Raw genomic sequence first — 23,824 nt, 5'->3', positions numbered from 1 at the left:
CTCAGTGGAAAATACAAATGACTAATAAACATTTGAAAAATGTTCACTCTTTCTTGTAATCAAAATAATTCAAATTGAAACAGCGTGATGCCATTTTTTAAAAAATTTGTTTTTACTTATTTATTTGTGACTACGTTGGGTCTTTGTTGCTGCACGCGGGCTTTCTCTAGTTGCGGAGAGCAGGGGCTACTCTTTGTTGCAGTGCGCGGGTTTCTCACTGCAGTGGCTTCTCTTGTTGCGGAGCACGGGCTCTAGGCATGCAGGCTTCAGTATTTGTGGCACACGGGCTCAGTAGTTGTGGCTTGCGAGCTCTAGAGCACAGGCTCAGTAGTTGTGGCGCATGGGCTTGGTTGCGAGCTCTAGAGCACAGGCTCAGTAGTTGTGGCGCATGGGCTTGGTTGCTCCGTGGCATGTGGGATCTTCCCAGAGCAGGGCTCAAACCCGTGTCCTCTGCATTGGCAGGTGGATTCTTAACCACTGCGCCACCAGAGAAGTCCGTGATGCCATTTTTGATCTATAAAATTGACAAAGATAATACTGAATGCCAGTGAGATGGCAGCAAGATAGGTGCCTTCATACACTGTTATGTGAGTATAAGTGATGCAGCTTTTGGAGAAGGTAATTTGCCCATATATGTTAAAGTGTTCTTTAAATATTCATCTTTAAAATGTTCATACCCCTGATCTAAGTAATTCCACTCCTATCCTAAGGAAATAATCAGAGGTTCAAAATTATGTCTAGAAGGTTATTTATATTAGTAAAATATAAGCAACTTTTTTTTTAATAAATTTATTTATTTATTTATATTTTTGGCTGCGTTGGGTCTTTGTTGCCGCGTGCAGGCTTTCTCTAGTTGCGGCGAGCGGGGACTACTCTTCGTTGTGGTGTGCGGGCTTCTCATTGCGGTGGCTCCTCTTGTTGCAGAGCATAGGCTCTCGGTGCGTGGGCTTCAGTAGTTGTGGCTTGCGGGCTCAGTAGTTGTGGCTCACAGGCTCTAGAGTGCAGGCTCAGTAGTTGTGGCGCATGGGCTTAGTTGTTCCGCGGCATGTGGGATCTTCCCGCACCAAGGCTCGAACCCGTGTCCCCTGCATTGGCAGGCGGATTCTTAACCACTGCGCCACCAGGGAAGTCCCAAATATAAGCAACTTAATATTCAATAACAGAGAAATACTTAAAGAAATTATGGTTTTTCTATTTGGTGGGACGTTTCATAGCTATTAAAATTAGTGAGAGTGCTATGGGAAATATCTGTACCTTCTGCTCATTTTGCTGTGAACCTAAAACTGCTTTAAAAAATAGTCTATTAATAAAAAAAATAGTGAAGTTGAATACTATTTAAATGATATGATAAAATAATCATAATGTATTGAGTGAAAAAAACTGTCCATGCAGTAAGATTCCAAAGTTGTTAAAATGTATATATAACCTATCAGAAAGCTTGAAAAAGAAATGTAGAAAATGTTAACAATGATTGTATTTGGCAAGCAGAATTCTTACAAGTTTTGCCTTCGTCTCTTTATTTTCTCAAGTTCCTAGTAGTATATATCATGATGATAAGAAAAGTTATGGAACATTGATAAGTGTATTTTTTTTTATTATGTGAGTTTAATCTTTATCAATAATCTTCATCCATAATCATTCTCTCTCTAGTTCTTTTATCAATAATCATTCTCTCTCCAGTGACTTTAAATTCCCCCATTCAACACATATTTATTTAGGACATTTTATACTCCAGGTACTGCCTTAGGAAGTAGGGATATAAAAGTGAATAGAGCAGACTTGGTCCCTGTTTCTTGGAGTTTCCATAGTAGTTGGGGGAGACAGGTCATAAATATACATTGTTTCCTCATCTGCCCACCAGGACCTCTCTTCGACCTGCGCTCACCCCCTTAGCTGAATTAATGAATCTAGTCTAGTGGTTTTAAATATCGTTTATATTCTGATTGCTTCTTAGCCTTTGTTGCTAGCTTAGTCCTCTGTCCCAGACTCCAGACTTGTACAACCAGCTGCCTACCTGACATCTCCACTTGGAGATCTAATAGGCATGTCAAATCAAATGTGTGAAATTTTATTTTTTTCTTCCAGTTTTATTGAGATATACTTGACATATAGCACTATAAGTTTAAGGTGTACAGCATAATGATTTGACTTACATACGTTATGAAATGATGATCACGATAGGTTTAGTGAACATTCGTCGTCTCCTATAGATAGATACAAAATTAAAGGAATAGAAAAAAATTTTTTCCTTGTGTTGAGAACTCCTAGGATTTACCCTCCTAACTTTCATATATAACATACAGCAGTGTTAATTATATTTATCATGTTGTACATTACATCCCTAATACTTACTTATCTTATATCTTTGTACCTTTTGACCCCCTTCATCCAATTTCCCCCTCCACCCCCGCCCCCGCTGCTGGTAACACCAAATCTGATCTCTTTTTCTATGAGTTTGTTTATTTGTTTTTGAAGGATAATTGACCTACAACACTATGTTCCTGTTACACAATGTAGTGATTCGATATCTCTATACATTTCAGAATGATCACCACTGTCTAGTTATGATATGTCAACATAGAAAGATATTGAAGTTATTAACTATATTCCCCACACTGTACATTTCATACCCATGACTCATTTATTTTGCAACTGGAAGTTTGTACCTCTTAATCTCCCTCACCTATTTCTTTCCTCCCCTCACACCCCTCTCCTTTGGCAACCACCTGTTTGTTCTGTGTTCTGTGTATCTATAACTCTGTTTTGTTATGTTTGTTCATTTGTTTTTAAAATTCCATATGTAAGTGAAATCATACAGTATTTGTCTTTCCCTGTCTGACTTATTTCACTTAGCATAAAACCTTCTAGGTCCATCCATGTTGTTGCAGATGGCAAGATTTCATTCTTTTTTTATGACTGAGTAATATTCCATTGTGTATGTGTATGTGTGTGTATGTATACACATATATGTGTATATATGTATACACACATATATTTATATTATATATATTTACATGTATACATACATACCACATCTTCTTTATCCATTCATCTATTGATGGTCCCTTAGGTTGCTTATGTATCTTGGCTATTGTAAATAAGGCTGCAATGAACATAAGGGTCTGTATACCTTTCCTAATTAGTTTTTGTTTTCTTTGAATATATACCCAGAAGTGGAACTGCTGGATCATATAGTAGTTCTATTTTTAATTTTTTGAGGAACCCCCATACTGTTTTCCATAGTGGCTACACCAACTTACATTCCCACCAACAGTGCACAAGCATTCCCTTTTCTCCACATTTTTGCCAACACATGTTAGTTCTTTTTCTTTTTGATGATAGCCATTCTGACAGGTGTAAGGTGATGTCTCATTGTGGTTTTGATTTGCATTTCCTTGATGATTAGTGATGTTGAGCATCTTTTTATGTGCCTGTTGGCCATCTGAATGTCTTCTTTGGAAACATGTCTATTCAGATCCTCTGCCATTTTTTAATTGGGTTGTTTGTTCTTTTGATGTTGAGTTGTATGAGTTCTTTGTGTATTTTGGATATTAACCCCTTATTTGATATATCATTTGCAAATATCTTCTCCCATTCAGTAGGTGATCTTTTCATTTTGTTGATAGTTTCCCTCACTGTGCAAAAGCTGTTTAGTGTGATGTCGTCCCATTTGTTTATTTTTGCTTTTGTTTCCCTTGCCTGAGAAGACATATCCCCCCACCCCAAATACTACTAAGATCAATGTCAAAGAGCTTACTGCCTGTGTTTTCTAGTACAAGTCTTATGGTTTCAGGTCTTACATTTAAGACTTTAATCCATTTTGAATTTATTTTTCTGTATGGTGTGAGAGAGTAGTCCAGTTTGATTCTTTTGCATGTAGCTGTCCAGTTTTCCCAATACCGTTTATTAAAGATGTTGTCTTTTCTCCATTGTATATTCTTGCCTCATTTGTTGTAGATTAAACAAATCTATATAAAAGCGTGGGTTCAAAAATGGAATTGTTGATCTCCCCATCCTGTCCCTCCCACCCTCAAACCTACGCTTCCAGTGTCCTCCTCATCGTAGGGAATGGCAACGCCATCTTTCCAGTTCTGCAGGCCAGTAACTTTGGCGTTATCCTGTCCTCTCATTCTTTCACACGCTACATCCAATCAATTCCAAATTTTATTTATTGAGAATCTATCCAGAATCTGACCACTTCTTAACCACTTCTACTGCCATCCCTCACCCTGGCCCCAGCCTCCATCTACTCTTGCATGGTTATGATACCAGATGTCTCAGGGGTTTTCTTGCTTTTACCTTTGACGACTTGTAGTTTGTGCTCAATATAGCAGCCAGGTGGTCCTGTTAAAACTAAATAGATCATATCACTCTCTGTTCAAAACTTGCTAATGGTTCCCATCTCCTCAGAGTGAAAGCCAGTCTTTATAGCATCCTAAAAACCCCACACTGCTGGGTGCCTTCCATCGCCTTCCTTCAGCCTCACCTCTCTGGCTGTATTTCCTACTACTTTTTTGCTCACTTCCTCCAGGCATACTGGCCTTCTTGTTATTCCTGGTAGAAGCCAGGCATGCTCCTGCCTCAGGGCCTTTGCACTTGCTGTTTTCTATGCCTGGAGTGTTCTTTTACCACATGGCTCAGTTGATCCTTTATATATTTACACATATATCAACTTCCTTAACTATCCTATTTACAGTTATACCCCCAACTCCCTTTCTCCCTTCGTTGCCTTATTTTTTTCCTATAGCACTTATCTCCTTTTAACATACTACACCTTTTACAATCTTTTTTTGTTGTTTATCATCTTTAAGCATCACAAGGGCAGGATTTTTTTCTGGGTTTTTTTTGTTTTTTTTTTTTTCTGTTTTGTTCCCCTATGTATCCTCAGAACCTAAAATAATGCTTGGAATACAGCAAGCACTCAAGTAGTGTTTGTTGGAAAAATAAATGATGGGTGGATACTATGAAGACAATTTATTTTTTTATTATTATTTTTTAAATTTATTTATTTTAGGCTGCGCTGGGTCTTCATTGCTGCGTGCCGGCTTTCTCTAGTTGCGGCAAGCGGGGGCTACTCTTCATTGCAGTGTGCTGACTTCTCATTGAGGTAGCTTCTCTTGTTGCGGAGCATGGGCTTTAGGTGCGCGGGCTTCAGTAGTTGTGGCATGTGGGCTCAGTAGTTGTGGCACACGGGCTTAGTTGCTCCATGGCATGTGGGATCTTCCCAGACCAGGGCTCGAACCTGTGTCCCCTGCATTGGCAGGTGGATTCTTAACCACTGCGCCACCAGGGAAGCCTGAAGACAACTTAAATGGTTTTTAAAAGCTCAAATGAGTTTTAAACGTTCCACATACCTGGGAATAATGTCATTTAACAGTGAGTTTATGGATAATACTTGTTATTTTTTAAAGTACTCATTTCCTGTTAAATAGCTTTTCCCCCTTACATTCAAGACACTTGATCCTTGGTTAAATTTCCTGCATCTCTGAATTCACAGGGGAGGAAATATTTCTTTAAATTTATTTTTAAATTAGATACATTGTATGAATGCATTCTCATGGTAAAAAGTAAACAAAATAAGAGATATATACAGAGTAAACAATGAAAACATTCTTTCCTCTCTTCTCCTGATGCTATCCTCTTCCCCAGAGGTAACTCCAGTTAAAAATTTGTTGTGTATTTTTCTAGGCCAGTGCTGTCCAATAGAACTTTCTGTGATGATTGGAATGTTCTATATCTGTGATAATACAGTAGCCACTAGCCACACGTGGTTATTGAGCATTTGAAATGTGGCTATTGGGACTGAGAAACTGACTTGTTTTATTTAAATTTAATTAATCATAACTTGAATTTAAATTGCTACATACAGTTAATGCTAGGCATTGGACAGCACAGTTCTAAACTGTTTCTACACAATTACCTAGTTCTCTCTCTCTTTAACCATAAATGACATCATACTATATAACATGTATGCATAGTAGACATATTGTTTTGTGACTTGCTTTTTGCATTGAACAGAATGTCTTAGAAATCGTTCCCTGTCTGTGCAGATGTATCTGTCTTGCTGTTTTTAATGGTGCCTGTTACTTCATAATATGTGCGTACCATACTTAGCTAAATGAAAAATGGGTATTTCTTGGTGCTGAGCCGTGTACTGGGTCTCCTTTTCCTCTGCTCCACTGGCATCTGTCGAGGCTTTGCACCAGCTGCCTGATCTGAGATTCTACGTCATCAATAACACAGTCCAGGACTCCAGTGATTCATATGTGTTGGGCCTCTGGTCAACTCTAAGATCTACTTTTCCTTCCCTCTCTATTTTCAAAAGACTAATATTCTGATCCCAAATAAAATCAGGCCTTAAAAAAATATATTCAGTGACGGGTAAATACAGACCTGACAGCATGGGACTGAGGGAAGAGTTTTGTGCCATCTTTTCGTGTTTCTGATTTTGCAGTTCTAAAGCTGGCCCGTCCTGAAGCAAAAGCCCTCCATGGGAGAAGTAGATTCTTTCCGAAATCCTGCTCTTGTCTCTTGCATATCCTGACTAAAATGTTCTGTCGTTGTAAAAGTCTTTCCAACTGGAAGACATTCTTGAGACAGTTATGGCTTTATTAACTATGGGTAATTCACTTTTCAATTGATTTCTGTGCTTCTAACATGCCTCATCACCATTTGCTAGCTAAATTTACTGAGCCTGGCATCAGACTATTATATGTCCTGTATCAGTCAAGTCCTTGTCGAGACGTAGACGGCTTTCTCTAAAGGGGAAATTTGAAGAGAGGTTAACAAAGCGACCATGTACAAAGGCATGGGCAGAGTTTAAGGAAACCTCAAGGCATAGTATGGTACCTGAGGCCTAGGGACACTTGGGGGTTGCCACCCCTAGGCATGAAGGGGCAGGGGGAGAATGTGGTTACCAGAACCTCATGGAGCTGTGGCTTTTGGTAAAAGGGCAGAACCAGCATACTGCTTCCTATCAGGGAGGATGCCAGGGAGATGAGTATCCTGAGCTCATTCTTGTCCTACCCTCCAGCGTTTTGCACGCTTCCTATGGACCCAACCCACCTGGAAGCGGGAAGGCAAGGGAACTCATTGGTGCAGTCCATACAGAAAGCCATACAGAGAGGAGTAGAGAAGGGGAGGAAAAAGTAGATTCTGGAGAGGCAGAAGGAAGATATTAATCACACATATGTCATTTCATTTACTCCTCACAGCAGCTTCATGAGATAGATCATTTTATTATCGTCCTTTTATAGATGAGGATACTGAAGGTTAGAGAGGTTAAGAACCAGCAGTTTTCTAAAACTCAAATTTGGAAAATCAAATGGCTGGGGCTTCCCTCGTGGCGCACTGGTTAAGAATCCGCCTGCCGGGCTTCCCTGGTGGCGCGGTGGTTGGGAATCTGCCTGCCAATGCAGGGGACACGGGTTCGAGCCCTGGTCTGGGAAGATCCCACATGCCACGGAGCAACAGGGCCCGTGAGCCACAACTACTGAGCCTGCGCGTCTGGAGCCTGTGCCCTGCAACGGGAGGGGCCGCGATAGTGAGAGGCCCGCGCACCGCGATGAGGAGTGGGCCCCGCTTGCCACAACTAGAGAAAGCCCTCGCACAGAGACGAAGACCCAACACAGCCATAAATAAATAAATAAATAAAATAAATAAAGTAGCTATAAAAAAAAAAAAAAAGAATCCGCCTGCCAACGCAGGGGACATGGGTTCCAGCCCTGGTCCGGGAAGATCCCACGTGCCACGGAGCAACTAAGCCCGTGCGCCACAACTACTGAGCCTGCGCTCTAGGCCCGGGAGGCACAACTACTGAACTCACGTGCTACAACTACTGAAGCCTGCACGCCTAGAGCCCGTGCTCTGCAACAAGAGAAACCACCGCAATGAGAAGGCGACGCACTGCAACAAAGAGTAGCCCCCGCTCGCCGCAACTAGAGAAAGCCTGCACGCAGCAACGAAGACCCAATGCAGCCAAAAATAAATAAATAAATATTTTAAAAATTATTTAAAAACAATCAAATGGCCATTGGTTTATGGAAGTAGGATTTGAACTCAGGCCTGTCTGACTGGAGAGCCTCACTGTAGTTAGAAAGAGGTTAGCTTTGGGGCTTCGCTGGTGGTGCAGTGGTTAAGAATCCTCCTGTCAATGCAGGGGACACGGGTTGGAGCCCTGGTCCGGGAGGATCCTACATGCCATGGAGCAACTAAGCCCGTACACCACAACTAATGAGCCTGCGCTCTAGAGCCCGCGAGCCGCAACTACTGAGCCCATGTGCTGTAACTACTGAAACCTGCATGCCTAGAGCCCGTGCTCTGCAACAAGAGAAGCCACCACGATGCGAAGCCTGCGTGCCACAACTAGAGAAAGCCCGTGCGCGGCAACAAAGACCCAACTCAGCCATAAATAAATAAATAAATAACTTAGCTTAAACAAGCAGCTCTGCAGTTGGCCTGTCACCATCAGCAGTACTATGCTAAGTTCTGATTGGTTGATTAGCTTGCTGTCTGATTGATCCAGTCGTCAGTCAGGGATGCCTATTGCATAAGTAGAGGTTCTACCGACCATTTTTGCACTCAAGTCATGTTTGTATTGTATATTTTATATAGTGCCTAATACCTTTTGTTTTAAGTAAATATTTGACAATGTCCAGTTGAACATATTCTGCAAATGAAATGCCCAGTGTCTAATCTTCCCCCTTTAAAAGCTCAATGAGTATATGGCTTTGGTATGGTGCTACCATGTCGTTTACATAACCAGAACTTACGTGACAAATAGGCAACATGTTCACATGCAATGACTGGGTGTTGTGAAATCTTAAATTAGGTAGAAAGAAGTTTTATTGCAGTCTAGCTCCAAGTCTGTGGCCTGGCAAGGGCTTTGTACATGTGAGGTCCAGGGCTCTGGGCCAGGGCTTTTTTTTTTGGCTGTACCCTGTAGCATGTGGGATCTTAGTTCCCCAACTAGGGATTGAACCTGTGCCTCCTGCACTGGGAGCTCGGAGTCTTAACCACTGGACCACCAGGGAAGTCACGGCCAGGGCTTCTTAACCCTTTAAAATCCTCACTCTCTTCTAGTAAACATAAAAATTTCATGGGCCTCTTTATCCCCAAATTTGGAATATGGCTTCCTAGGGGGACATAGTCTATCCTCTGATGATCTCTACCAGTCAAGAGGCTTAATTTCTATGACTTGTAGGTTGAAAAGGGTAGAGTTTTCTCCCTATATACAAAATTACTAAAAATTGAATATGCCTTTTTAAACTAATACCTCCTCCCATTCTAAACAGGCCACCTTTCGCCTTTGAGGATTGCTGCCCCAGAGCCAATTCTGCTTTTCCCTTTCTTATTTCCTTCCCTGACTTATCCACCCTACAGACATCTAGCATCATATGAAACACATAGCATGTGCTAGTAAACACTCGACTATGTGATTTGGAGTCTAAGTTGAGGCTCGTTTATATGTAAGTCATCTGACCTATTTCACTAAGTCTGAGTAAAAATATGGTCCCATGCTTTTGTTTTTTCAATTACTTGTTTGCCCCCCTCACTTTTCTAATTAGCAGGAAGTTCAGTATCTCCTTTTTGAGGCCCCTTTATCCTAATTGTCTAAGAATCCTAGCGTATCCTCAGTTCAAAGGAAGCCAAAAAGGTACCTGAGTCTGAGGGATCTACCACTGTTGTTGCTTCTTGCTGCCACTTGGCGTCACTGTTGAAGACAGGTCCTTTACAGTTCAGTAGAGGCAGTACCTGCCTCGCAGAGTTGTGGTATAAATTAAATGAGCAAATACATTTGATAGCATATAGACGGATACATGGCACTAAGTAGGCACTTAAAGATTTTTACGTTATGTTATTGGGCCTCAGTTTTATGTCTTATGTAGGGCCTAGACTAGAGGATCCCTGCAACCATTCCAGCTGTGGCAAACGGTGAGGAATAGATGAGGGCCTGGGTCCCCTGCAGGCTGCTATAGAGCCTGGAGGCCAGGTTGGACCAGTCCCTGTCCCTCTCTGGAGCCTCTGGCTCTCTTAATCCCATTGCCCTGAGGTTGGTCTGCCCTTTGTAGGTGGAGGAGACAACTTGGTAGCATAGAATTCCTTCTAAATCAAATGCTTTGCTCTGGCTCAGAGGAGGAGGAGTACTGGGATGTTTAGGCTGAAGAAATACTGTCTCCAGTCACAGGGCTGGTTGATGGTAGCTGGGCCTTAACCAAAGTCTTCCTGAATGCAGAGCTTGAATCTCAGCTCAGGAAGTATTCTGCCTCATTTTGGAAGGCAGTGTTCTAGAGAACAAGGCTGTGACTCATTTATTTTTACATTCTCCCCATTCTAAGCACAGTGCCTTGTACATAACAAGAAATACCCCTTCTCCATGTCAACTGCTGTTAATGATACAGACTCACAAGGACACTTAGGAATACTCTCTGCTTTCCATCTCTTTGCTTCTCCCATTTTCCTACTTCTAGGCCACGATAATTAAGAACAAAATGCACAGTGCATATAAACCTTTTTTCACCTTTGAGTAACTACTGTTGCTTTACAACTTTAATTACCAGATTTCACACCCTCTAGAATACAGCTTTCTTGGAAAATGGCAACACCTTATATCTTTAATAAAGTTTGTGACTAGCACATAAAAGATCTCCAATTAGTAATTTATTTCAGATCATGTGAAAAAGAGTCACTGCCCACGTAGATTAAAGGTTAATCAGTCATTAATATAAGCTAACCCCATCTGCCAATTCATTTACCTATTTGGGTTGTGTCCTAGAGTTCAATCAAGAGTCAGTTTGCTTGTTTCAATGGGGAACTACACAATAGATATAATTATCATAATATATAGTACTATATATTATGACATATAATAATGAACACTAATAGAAGCACTAAAAATTGCTCCAAGTCATTGAGTACCAGCTACTTTACATAATGATCCCTGTTTTTCACAACAGCCCTACAAGATAGGTACAGATTTTACAGATAAAACTGAGTTTCAACTAAGTTGAGGAGCTTCCTTTCAAGAACACACAAAGTCAGATACATTTCTTGCCCCAAAGGCAGCCCCTGCTAAAGAAGCAGTGACAGGCCACCCATGACCTTCCTGGCCACTCCTCCTCCCTTCACCAACTACAGCCGGTGGGCCCCAGGTGGCACCCGACTCAGTGCCAGCCAATCCTGGTTGTGGCCTGGTTTGAAAAGATGAGCTTGGCCAATCTGATCTTCCTTTAGGAATTTGAATTGGGAAACATGGAAAGAAGCAGAAAGTTGGTAGGAGCAGGGACTGGGGCTGAAAGGCTCAACCCAAAGTTGCTGAATGAATCTTGGGAAGGGAGGCTGAGGAAGCTGTAATGGGCCATGTTCAAGCTGAAGTTTATCAGGGAGGAGAAGGCAGAGACTTTAACGTAGTAGAAGGACATAGAGTAATCAGAGCGGGAGCAGCCAGGTTGATGCAGAGCGCTCTGGGGCTAATCCGCTGCCCCTTTCCTCCTTTTTTCCCTACAGTTTCTGTGCCAGGGTAGCCATAAAATAATCCTTCATCTCTTGAGCTACGTTTAGTATCAGTTCCTTTCTTTTTAAAAAAATTTTATTTATTTTTAAGTTTCTTTCTTCTACCTTCTACTTATTTTGTTTTATTTTATTTTTATTTTTTGGCCATGCCACACAGCATGTGGGATCTTAGTTACCCAACCAGGGATTGAATCCGTGCCCCCTGCATTGGAAAGGCGAAGTCTTAACAACTGGACCGCCAGGGAAGTCCCTAGTATCAGTTCCTTTCAACTAGGAGAGCCAAATTAGAACACACAGCCTTTAAGTGCTGGAAAGAGAATTTGAACCCCCATTTTGTGGCTACAGAGCCTCTGCTCTTCTGACTGCACCTGCACCCCTTTGCTACATCACAAACACTGCTCTAGCCCATCACGGCCCACAAGGTCACCTTACAGTATGTGAAAGAGAACCAATAACAGACTCAAATTTCCAGAATCCATGTCTCAAGTCTTGGTTTGCTTTCAGAGTCCCGAATGGGAGGGTGGCGCTTAAGAAAGTCTCAGGCAACTGGGAGGTCTCCAAAGAACTCTGGGACAGGACTCCAGCTCCCAGGGTGGAAGGTGCTACAGTGGGGAGAGGGTGGGCACAGGGCAGGACGGCTTCTTGGCAGGGCAGAGGAGAATGGGGGCTACTCCAGGATAGGGACTGGTCTTATCCGTGCTTCTATCCCCAGTTCTAAGATAGTGCCTGACATATATTTGAATGAGTGAATGACTGAGTGAGTGAATGAGTGAATGAGTAAATGAATGGCAGAAGTGGGCCACAGCCCCCCGTCACATATGTGGATCATTCTTCAGTCGAGTCTTCCCAAGTTAAGGAACACCTGTGTCTACCTCTAAGAAATAATTCATGCAACAATATGAGTATGCGTGCAACAGTATGTTCACAGTGACTCGTCACCTTCAGCTTTAAAAATGTTAAAGATGATGTAGCGATGACCACGGTAAGGGCATGGTTCAAAGACTACAAATAGATTCGGGATTGCATTTGCCCTGTTTACAAAAATACTGCTCGCTTTGTCTTCCCCTGTCTAGAGAGAGTGAGGTTTTCATTTTAAGAGGCTGACTCAAAAATGCAGAGCCACTTCCTGGGCAAGCTTCCAAGTGACTACATCTCTCTGACAGCGCTCCCCAGAGCCCCAGCGCAAGCTGCCTGGGGCGGGGCCTCCAGCCGTTGGTGGCTGTGGGAGCTACCAGAGGAGCAGTTATCTGCAGCCCGCCAGAAATGCTGTGCTTTTAGGCAACCCCCTCCACACTGCACCCCCCCACCCCCGCCCCGGGCACAGATAACGGCTTTGGCCTTTGCGCTAAAGAGACGTCAGAGTTTGTGATTGGCCAGGCCGCTGTGTGTGAAATACAGATGTCTGCCACACTCCTGACTATGGCATTCCTTCCAGCCGAGTACCCCCGGGTGTGGGTAAGTCTGAATGTTTGAAGTCTGCCCTCGTTGTTGGTGAAATGCTCAAAGCTGAGCATTGTGACTTTCCAGGGGCATGACTTAGCATATTTCTTAATCCTGCTAAGCCTCAGTTTCCTTTTCTGTGATATAGAGATGGTATTATCCTGCACTGTAGAAGGATAGAATGCCTATAGGAGGAGAGCAGTATCTAGCCATCGTGGGGCCTGGGAGAGAGAACGTGTCCAGAGCACCACATCTGGTACCTGGCAGATAGTACACACTGAAGAGCTCTTATTTCTGAAGCATCATTCAAAAAAAAAGGTTTCAGTGACAGCGTCCGTTTTTATTTCTAACAGTACAATATTTCTTCAAAAGACTCAGCAGATATCTTCTACTTAATCACACGCGTGTAGCCAACAGAAATAAAACTTCAGGGGAAGTTAGTGCCAAAGGAAAGTTTGTCAGACTATATTCCCTTTCTCTTTTTCCCTTCTAGACCCTGACTGCACCTGCCCCATTTGCAGATGAAACCAGCTGCCAGTGCCAAGCACCCCATGAGAAACTGACCATTGCTCAGGCCCGCTTAGGAACACCAGGTGAGGCTATACTTCTTGTTCTCCGGACGGGTCCTGTCCTGACTTATCAAGTGGCAGAAAGGCCATCATTATTTGAGCAGCACTGGCTTTGAATTGGAGAGATGAATTTAGAGATGACAGCACAGTGCAAGAGGGGTAAACACCAACGGCGATAAACTGGACCAAGCAAAGTAGCCAAGGGAAAGCTGCCGCGAGATATGGGAGCTGGCGCCCAAGCGCTGCCATTTAGTCATTCTACTGCCTTGGGCGAGTCATGAGAACAATCTGAATCTGTTTCCTCATGTGCAAACAGGGCCAATGGTACCTGCTTCACAAGGTTTTTGTGACAACTAGATTGCGTTAAAAATACCATAGCATTTTTTTTTAAACTGTGAAGTCGTAGACAAACCTATGCTACTGTAATTATTATCATTCTTAAAAATCTGTGTTTTTTTTAACATCTTTATTGGAGTATAATTGCTTTACAGTGTTGTGTTAGTTTCTTCTGTATAGCAAAGTGAGTCAGCTATATGCATACATATATGCCCATATCCCCTCCCTCTTGCATCTCCCTCCCACCCTCCCTATCCCACCCCTCTAGGTGGTCGCAAAGCACCGAGCTGATCTCCCTGTGCTATGCAGCTACTTCCCACTAGCTATCTGTTTTACATTTGGTAGTGTATATATGTCCATGCCACTCTCTTACTTTGTCCCAGTTACCCTTCCCTTTCCCCATGTCCTCAAGTCCATTCTCTACGTCTGTGTCTTTATTCCTGTCCTTCCCCTAGGTTCATGAGAACCATTTTTTTTTTTAGATTCCATGTATGTGTGTTAGCATACGGTATTTGTTTTTCTCTTTCTGACTTCACTCCGTACGACAGACTCTAGGTCCATCCACCTCACTACAAATAACTCAATTTCATTTCTTCTTATGGCTGAGTAATATTCCATTGTATATATGTGCCACATCTTCTTTATCCATTCATCTGTCAATGGACACTTAGGTTGCTTTCATGTCCTGGCTACTGTAAATAGTGCTGCAATGAACATTGTGGTACGTGACTCTTTTGGAATTATGGTTTTCTCAGGGTATATGCCCAGTAGTGGGATTGCTGGGTCATATGGTAGTTCTATGTTTAGTTTTTTAAAGAACCTCCATACTGTTCTCCATAGTGGCTGTATCAATTTACATTCCCACCAGCAGTGCAAGAGAGTTCCCTTTTCTCCACACCGTCTCCAGCATTTATTGTTTCTAGATTTTTTTGATGATGGCCATTCTGACTGGTGTGAGGTGATACCTCATTGTAGTTTTGATTTGCATTTCTCTAATGATTAGTGATGTTGAGCATCCTTTCATGTGTTTGTTGGCCATCTGTATATCTTCTTTGGAGAAATGTCTATTTAGGTCTTCTGCCCATTTTTGGATTGAGTTGTTTGTTTTTTTGATATTGAGCTGCATGAGCTGCTTGTAAATTTTGGAGATTAATCCTTTGTCAGTTGCTTCGTTTGCAAATATTTTCTCCCATTCTGAGGGTTGTCTTTTGGTCTTGTTTATGGTTTCCTTTGCTGTGCAAAACCTTGTAAATTTCATTAGGTCCCATTTGTTTATTTTTGTTTTTATTTCCATTTCTCTAGGAGGTGGGTCAAAAAGGATCTTGCTGTGATTTATGTCATAGAGTGTTCTGCCTATGTTTTCCTCTAAGAGTTTTATAGCGTCTGGCCTTACATTTAGGTCTTTAATCCATTTTGAGTTTATTTTTGTGTATGGTGTTAGGGAGTGTTCTAATTTCATTCTTTTACATGTAGCTGTCCAGTTTGCCCAGCACCACTTATTGAAGAGGCTGTCTTTTCTCCATTGTATACTCTTGTCTTCTTTATCAAAGATAAGGTGACCATATGTGCGTGGGTTTATGTCTGGGCTTTCTATCCTGTTCCATTGATCTATGTTTCTGTTTTTGTGCCAGTACCATACTGTCTTGATTACTGTAGCTTTGTAATATAGTCTGAAGTCAGGGAGCCTGATTCCTCCAGCTCCGTTTTTCGTTCTCAAGATTGCTTTGGCTATTCGGGGTCTTTTGTGTTTCCATACAAATTGTGAAATTTTTTGTTCTAGTTCTGTGAAAAATGCCATTGGTAGTTTGATAAGGATTGCATTGAATCTGTAGATTGCTTTGGGTAGTAGAGTCATTTTCACAATGTTGATTCTTCCAATCCAAGAACATGGTATATCTCTCCATCTATTTGTATCATCTTTAATTTCTTTCATCAGTGTCTTATAATTTTCTGCATACAGGTCTTTTGTCTCCTTAGGTAGGTTTATTCCTAGATATTTTATTCTTTTTGTTGCAATCGTAAATGGGAGTGTTTTCTTAATTTCACTTCCAGATTTTTCATCATTAGCGTATCGGAATGGAAGAGGTGCATTAATTTTGTATCCTGCTACTTTACCAAATTCATTGATTAGCTCTAGTAGTTTTCTGGTAGCATCTTTAGGATTCTCCATGTATAGTATCATGTCATCTGCAAACAGTGACAGCTTTACTTCTTCTTTTCCAATTTGGATTCCTTTTATTTCTTTTTCTTCTCTGATTGCTGTGGCTATGACTTCCAAAACTATGGTGAATAATAGTGGTGAGAGTGGGCAACCTTGTCTTGTTCCTGATCTTAGTGGAAATGGTTTCAGTTTTTCACCATTGAGGACGATGTTGGCTGTGGGTTTGTCATGTATGGCCTTTATTATGTTGAGGAAAGTTCCCTCTGTGCCTACTTTCTGCAGGGCTTTTATCATAAATGGGTGTTGAATTTTGTCGGAAGCTTTCTCTGCATCTATTGAGATGATCATATGGTTTTTCTCTTTCAGTTTGTTAATATGGTGTATCCCATTGATTGATTTGCGTATATTGAAGAATCCTTGCATTCCTGGAATAAACCCCACTTGATCATGGTGTATGATCCTTTTAATGTGCTGTTGGATTCTGTTTGCTAGTATTTTGTTGAGGATTTTTGCATCTATGTTCATCAGTGATATTGGCCTGTAGTTTTCTTTCTTTGTGACATCTTTGTCTGGTTTTGGTATCAGGGTGATGGTGGCCTCGTAGAATGAGTTGGGGAGTGTTCCTCCCTCTGCAATATTTTGGAAGGGTTTGAGAAGGATGGGTGTTAGCTCTTCTCTAAATGTTTGATAGAATTCGCCTGTGAAGCCATCTGGTCTTGGGCTTTTGTTTGTTGGAAGATTTTTAATCACAGTTTCAATTTCAGTGCTTGTGATTGGTCTGTTCATATTTTCTATTTCTTCCTGGTTCAGTCTCGGCAGTTTGTGCATTTCTAAGAATTTATCCATTTCTTCCAGGTTGTCCATTTTATTGGCATAGAGTTGCTTGTAGTAATCTCTCATGATCGTTTGTATTTCTGCAGTGTCAGTTGTTACTTCTCCTTTTTCATTTCTAATTCTATTGATTTGAGTCTTCTCCCTTTTTCTCTTGATGAGTCTGGCTAATGGTTTATCAATTTTGTTTATCTTCTCAAAGAACCAGCTTTTAGTTTTATTGATCTTTGCTATTGTTTCCTTCATTTCTTTTTCATTTATTTCTGATCTGATCTTTATGATTTCTTTCCTTCTGCTAACTTTGGGGGTTTTTTGTTCTTCTTTCTCTAATTGCTTTAGGTGCAAGGTTAGGTTGTTTATTCGAGATGTTTCCTGTTTCTTGAGGTAGGCTTGTATTGCTATAAACTTCCCTCTTAGAACTGCTTTTGCTGCATCCCATAGGTTTTGGGTCGTCGTGTCTCCATTGTCATTTGTTTCTAGGTATTTTTTGATTTCCCCTTTGATTTCTTCAGTGATCACTTCGTTATTAAGTAGTGTATTGTGTAGCCTCCATGTGTTTGTATTTTTTACAGATCTTTTCTTGTAATTGATATCTAGTCTCATAGCGTTGTGGTCGGAAAAGATACTTGATACGATTTCAATTTTCTTAAATTTACCAAGGCTTGATTTGTGACCCAAGATATGGTCTATCCTGGAGAATGTTCCATGAGCACTTGAGAAAAATGTGTATTCTGTTGTTTTTGGGTGGAATGTCCTATAAATATCAATTAAGTCCATCTTGTTTAATGTATCAGTTAAAGCTTGTGTTTCCTTACTTATTTTCATTTTGGATGATCTGTCCATTGGTGAAAGTGGGGTGTTAAAGTCCCCTACTATGATTGTGTTACTGTTGATTTCCCCTTTTATGGCTGTTAGTATTTGCCTTATGTATTGAGGTGCTCCTATGTTGGGTGCATAAATGTTTACAGTTGTTATACCTTCCTCTTGGATCGATCCCTTGATCATTATATAGTGTCCTTGTCTCTTGTAATAGTCTTTATTTTAAAGTGTATTTTGTCTGATATGAGAATTGCTACTCCAGCTTTCTTTTGATTTCCATTTGCATGGAATATCTTTTTCCATCCCCTCACTTTCAGTCTGTATGTGTCTCTAGGTCTGAAGTGGGTCTCTTGTAGACAGCATATATATGGGTCTTGTTTTTGTATCCATTCAGCCAGCCTGTGTCTTTTGGTGGGAGCATTTAATCCATTTACATTTAAGGTAATTATCGATATGTATGTTCCTATTCCCATTTTCTTAAATGTTTTGCGTTTGTTATTGTAGGTGTTTTCCTTCTCTTGTGTTTCCTGCCTACAGAAGTTCCTTTAGCATTTGTTGTAAAGCTGGTTTGGTAGTGCTGAACTCTCTCAGCTTTTGCTTGTCTGTAAAGGTTTTAATTTCTCCATCAAATCTGAATGAGATCCTTGCTGGGTAGAGTAATCTTGGTTGTAGATTTTTCTCCTTCATCACTTTAAATATGTTCTGCCACTCCCTTCTGGCTTGCAGAGTTTCTGCTGAAAGATCAGCTGTTAACCTTATGGGGATCCCCTTGTGTGTTATTTGTTGTTTTTCCCTTGCTGCTTTTAATATGTTTTCTTTATATTTAATTTTTGATAGTTTGATTAATATGTGTCTTGGCGTGTTTCTCCTTGGATTTATCCTGTATGGGACTCTCTGTGCTTCCAGGACTTGATTAATTATTTCCTTTCCCATCTTAAGGAAGTTTTCAACTATAATCTCTTCAAATATTTTCTCAGTCCCTTTCTTTTTCTCTTCTTCTTCTGGGACCCCTATAATTCGAATGTTGGTGTGTTTAATGTTGTCCCAGAGGTCTCTGAGACTGTCCTCAGTTCTTTTCATTCTTTTTTTCTTTATTCTGCTCTGCAGTAGTTATTTCCACTATTTTATCTTCCAGGTCACTTATCCTTTCTTCTGCCTCAGTTATTCTGCTATTGATCCCTTCTAGAGTATTTTTAATTTCATTTATTGTGTTTTTCATCATTGCTGTGTTCCTCTTTAGTTCTTCTAGGTCCTTGTTAAATGTTTCTTGCATTTTGTCTATTCTATTTCCAAGATTTTGGATCATCTTTACTATCATTATTCTGAATTCTTTTTCAGGTAGACTGCCTATTTCCTCTTCATTTGTTAGGTCTGGTGTGTTTTTACCTTGCTCTTTCATCTGCTGTGTGTTTTTCTGTCTTCTCATTTTGCTTATCTTACGGTGTTTGGGGTCTCCTTTTTGCAGGCTGCAGGTTCGTAGTTCCCGTTGTTTTTGGTATCTGTCCCCAGTGGCTAAGGTTGGTTCAGTGGGTTGTGTAGGCTTCCTGGTGGAGGGGACTAGCGCCTGTGTTCTGGTGGATGAGGCTGGATCTTGTCCTTCTGGTGGGCAGGTCCACGTCTGGTGGTGTATTTTGGGGTGTCTGTGGCCTTACTATGATTTTAGGTAGCCTCTCTGCTAATGGATGGGGCTGTGTTCCTGTCTTGCTAGTTGTTTGGCATAGGCTGTCCAGCACTATAGCCTGCTGGTCGTTGAGTGAAGCTGGGTCTTGGTGTTGAGATGGAGATCTCTGGGAGATTTTCACCATTTGGTATTACATGGAGCTGGGAGGTCTCTTGTGGACCAGTGCCCTGAAGTTGGCTCTCCCACCTCAGTGGCACTGCCCTGACGCCTGGCCAGAGCACCAAGAGCCTGTCATCCACACGGCTCAGAATAAAAGGGAGAAAAAATAGAAAGAAAAAAAAGAAAGAGGATAAAATAAAATAAAGTAAGATAAAATAAAGTTATTAAAATTAAAAAATAAAAAATAATTATTAAGAAAAAAAATTTTTTTTAATGTAAAAAAAAAGGATGGACAGAATCCTAGGACAAATGGTGAAAGCAAAGCTATACAGACAAAATCTCATGCAGAAGCATACACATACACACTCACAAAAAGAGGAAAAGGGGAAAAAATAATGTATCTTGCTCCCAAAGTCCACCTCCTCAATTTGGGCTGATTCGTTGTCTATTCAGGTATTCCACAGATGCAGGTACATCAAGTTGTTTGTGGAGGTTTAATCCGCTGCTCCTCAGGCTGCTGGGAGAGATTTCCCTTTCTCTTCTTTGTTCGCACAGCTCCCGGGGTTCAGCTTTGGATTTGGACCCGCCTCTGCGTGTAGGTCGCCTGAGGGCGTCTGTTCTTCGCTCAGACAGGACGGGGTTAAAGGAGCAGCTGACTCAGGGGCTCTGGCTCACTCAGGCCGGGGGGAGGGAGGGGTATGGATGCGGGGTGAGCCTGCGGCGGCAGAGGCCGGCTTGACGTTGCAGTAGCCTGAGGGGCACCGTGCGTTCTCCCGGGGAAGTTGTCCCTGGATCACGGGACCCTGGCAGTGGCGGGCTGCACAGGCTCCCGTGAGGGGAGGTGTGGAGAGTGACCTGTGCTCGCACACAGGCTTCTTGGTGGTGGCAGCAGCAGCCTTAGCGTCTCATGCCTGTCTCTGGGGTCCGCGCTGATAGCCGCGGCTCGCGCCCGTCTCTGGAGCTCGTTTAGGCGGCACTCTGAATCCCCTCTCCTCATGCACCAGGAAACAAAGAGGCAAGAAAAAGTCTCTTGCCTCTTCGGCAGCTGCAGACTTTTTCCCGGACTCCCTCCCGGCTAGGTGTGGTGCACTAGCCCCCTTCAGGCCGTGTTCACACCGCCAACCCCATTCCTCTCCCTGCGATCCGACCGAAGCCCGAGCCTCAGCTCCCAGCCCCTGCCCGCCCCGGCGGCTGAGCAGACAAGCCTCTCGGGCTGGTGAGTGCTGGTCGGCACCGAGCCTCTGTGCGGGAGTCTCTCCGCTTTGCCCTCTGCACCGCTGTGGCTGCGCTCTCCTCCGTGGCTCCGAAGCTTCCCCGCTCCGCCACCCACAGTCTCCGCCCGCGAAGGGGCTTCCTAGTGTGTGGAAAGCTTTCCTCCTTCACAGCTCCCTCCCACTCGTCCAGGTCCCATCCCTATTCTTTTGTCTCTGTTGTTTCTTTTTTCTTTTGCCCTACCCAGGTACGTGGGGAGTTTCTTGCCTTTTGGGAGGTCTGACGTCTTCTGCCAGCGTTCAGTGGGTGTTCTATAGGAGCAATTCCACGTGTAGATGTATTTCTGATGTATCTGTGGGGAGGAAGGTGATCTCCGCATCTTACTCTTCCGCCATCTTCCCAATTCCCCCCATGACTCTTTTTGAATTATAGTTTTCTCAGGGTATATGCCCAGTAGTGGGATTGCTGGGTCATATGGTAGTTCTGTTTTTAGTTTTTTAAGGAACCTCCATACTGTTCTCCATAGTGGCTGTATCAATTTACATTCCCACCAACAGTGCAAGAGGGTTCCCTTTTCTCCACAACCTCTCCAGCATTTGTTGTTTGTAGATTTTCTGATGATGACCATTGTGACTGGTGTGAGGTGATACCTCATTGTAGTTTTGATTTGCATTTCTCTAATGATTTGTGACGTTGAGCGTCCTTTTATGTGTTTGTTGGCAATCTGTATATCTTCTTTGGAGAGTGGACTTCAGGACACGGGGAGGGGGAGGGGTGGGCTGGGACAAAGTGAGAGAGTGGCATGGACATATATACACTACCAAATGTAGAATGGATGGCTGGTGGGCAGCAGCCGCATAGCACAGGGAGATCAGCTCGGTGCTTTGTGACCACCTAGACGGGTGGGATGGGGAGGGTAGGAGGGAGATGCAAGAGGGAAGAGATATGGGGACATATGTATATGTATAACTGATTCACTTTGTTATACAGCAGAAGCTAATACACCATTGTAGAGCAGTTATACTCCAATAAAGATGTTGAAAAAAAAAAGTAACTGTTGGTAGTGGTTGGAGGGAGTGTCGTGGAGATTATCTAAACATAATTGTTGGATCATTGTACTGTTACTAGAGAAGCTCACAGAGTTTTTTTTTTTAATTTTATTTATTTATTTATGGCTGTGTTGGGTCTTCGTTTCTGTGCGAGGGCTTTCTCTAGTTGCGGCAAGTGGGGGCCACTCTTCATCACGGTGCGCGGGCCTCTCACCATCGCGGCCTCTCTTGTTGTGGAGCACAGGCTCCAGACGCGCAGGCTCAGCAGCTGTGGCTCACGGGCTTAGTCGCTTCGCGGCATGTGGGATCCTCCCAGACCAGGGCTCGAACCCGTGTCCCCTGCATTGGCAGGCAGATTCCCAACCACTGCGCCACCAGAGAAGCCCCCACTCACAGAGTTTTAAAAATATCTTGCTGTTTGACTATTATTTAAGAAAACAAGAAAAACATCGTTACTTTTTTGAAATGTTTGGTAGTTTTCAAGACTAGTAGGCAGTTACCTTTCTGTGGTGCCATCTTGAGCATCCCTTCAAAAAGACAAAAGAGACCTGTATTGAGGGTTCATAATGTGCTTCAAGATTATAGTTGCAATTGAAGTCTTTCACTAACTCCTTCTCTAGCCCATTTTATGACTTCATACAATTGCCTACATTATGTTTTGCGGTCTTAGGTCTGCCCAAACAGGAGCTGGTGTATAAATTCTAAAAGGGGCTGCTCATAGCTTTTAGCTCCTGGACCTCATCTGTGAGGTCAGAGAGTGATGAACCTCAGGAGAAGGAGCACAGTAGAGCAATTGGAACTGGCACCTTTTACTTTTAAGTTAATTAATTAATTTATTTTTGGCCGTGTTGGGTCTTTGTTGCTGCGCGCGGGCTTTCTCTAGTTGTGGCGAGCGGGGGCTACTCTTCATTGCGGTGCATGGGCTTCTCATTGCGGTGGCTTCTCTTGTTGCAGAGCATGGGCTCTAGGCATGTGGGCTTCAGGAGTTGTGGCACATGGGCTCAGTAGTGGTGGCTCGCGGGCTCTAGAGCGCAGGCTCGGTAGTTGTGGCGCACAGGCTTAGTTGCTCCACGGCATGTGGGGTCTTCCCGGACCAGGGCTCGAACCCGTGTCCCCTGCATTGGCAGGCGGATGCTTAACCACTGCGCCACCAGAGAAGTCCCGGAACTGACACCTTTGTAAAAAATTTTTTTTATTGAAGTATAGTTGATTTACAAGGTTGTGTTAATTTCTTGTGTACAGCAAAGTGACTCAGTTATACATATATATATATTTTTTTCATATTCTTTTCTATTATGGTTTGTCACAGGATACTGAATATGGTTTCCTGTGCTATACAGTAGGACCTTGTTGTTTATCTATCCTATATATAATAGTTTGCCTCTGCTAATGCCAAAACCCCATTCCTTCCCTTCCCTACCCCTCCTCCCCCTTGGCAACCACAAGTCTGTTCCCTATATCTGTGAGTCTGTTTTTGTTTTGTAGATATGTTGATTTGTATTGTATTTTAGATTCCATGTGTATGGTATTTGTCTTCCTCTGTCTGACTTACTTCGCTTAGTGTGATAATCTCTAGGTCCATCCATGTTGCTGCAAATGGCATTATTTCATTCTTTCTGATGGCTGAGTAATATTCCACTGTATATATGTACCACATCTTCTTTATCCATTCATCTGATGGACATTTAGGTTGCTTCCATGTCTTGGCTCTTGTAAATGGTGCTGCTATGAACATAGGGGTGCATGTATCTTTTTGAATTAGAGTTTTGTCTGGGTATATGCCCAGGAGTGGGATTGCTGGATCATAGGGCAACTCTATTTTTAGTTTTTTGAGGAACCTCCATACTGTTTTCCATAGTGGCTGCACCAATTTACATTCCTACCAGCAGTGTACGAGGGTTCCCTTTTCTCTGCACCCTCTCCAGCATTTATTTGTAGACTTTTTAATGATGGCCATTCTGAGTGGTGTGAGGTGATACCTCACTGTAGTTTTGATTTGCATTTCTCTAATAATTAGTGATGTTGAGCATCTTTTCATGTGCTTTTTGGCCATTTGTATGTCTTATTTGGAGAAATGTCTATTTAGGTCTTCTGCCCATTTTTTAGTTGGGTTGTT

General features: G+C 42.4%; 1 protein-coding gene and 1 long non-coding RNA gene across 9 annotated transcripts in view; both read left to right on the top strand.

Annotated features, from left to right (window-relative positions):
- The window catches only part of LOC309653016, a 633,104-nt gene that overhangs the window by 218,875 nt on the left and 390,405 nt on the right, over window positions 1-23,824 (top strand). The gene's annotated exons all lie outside the window — the stretch shown is intronic.
- Window positions 1-23,824, top strand: part of PCYT1B (phosphate cytidylyltransferase 1B, choline) — a 178,489-nt gene that overhangs the window by 57,720 nt on the left and 96,945 nt on the right. For 6 of the 8 annotated variants that reach the window (XM_082447234.1, XM_082447233.1, XM_082447237.1 and 3 more), the window contains exon 2: window positions 13,445-13,544. The exons of 1 other annotated variant lie outside the window; for it this stretch is intronic. In XM_082447234.1, coding sequence (XP_082303360.1) covers window positions 13,445-13,544 — 100 coding nt within the window. Of the gene's footprint in view, window positions 1-10,992; window positions 12,967-13,444; window positions 13,545-23,824 lie in introns of those variants that run through there. One more of the 8 variants, XM_082447235.1, reaches the window with a different exon arrangement.

This window comes from Balaenoptera physalus (genome assembly GCF_965194825.1).
Source record: "Balaenoptera physalus genome assembly, chromosome: X".
Classification (NCBI taxonomy): domain Eukaryota; kingdom Metazoa; phylum Chordata; class Mammalia; order Artiodactyla; family Balaenopteridae; genus Balaenoptera; species Balaenoptera physalus.
Note: the sequence above shows the minus strand (reverse complement) of the source record. Positions and strands in the feature narration are given on the sequence as shown.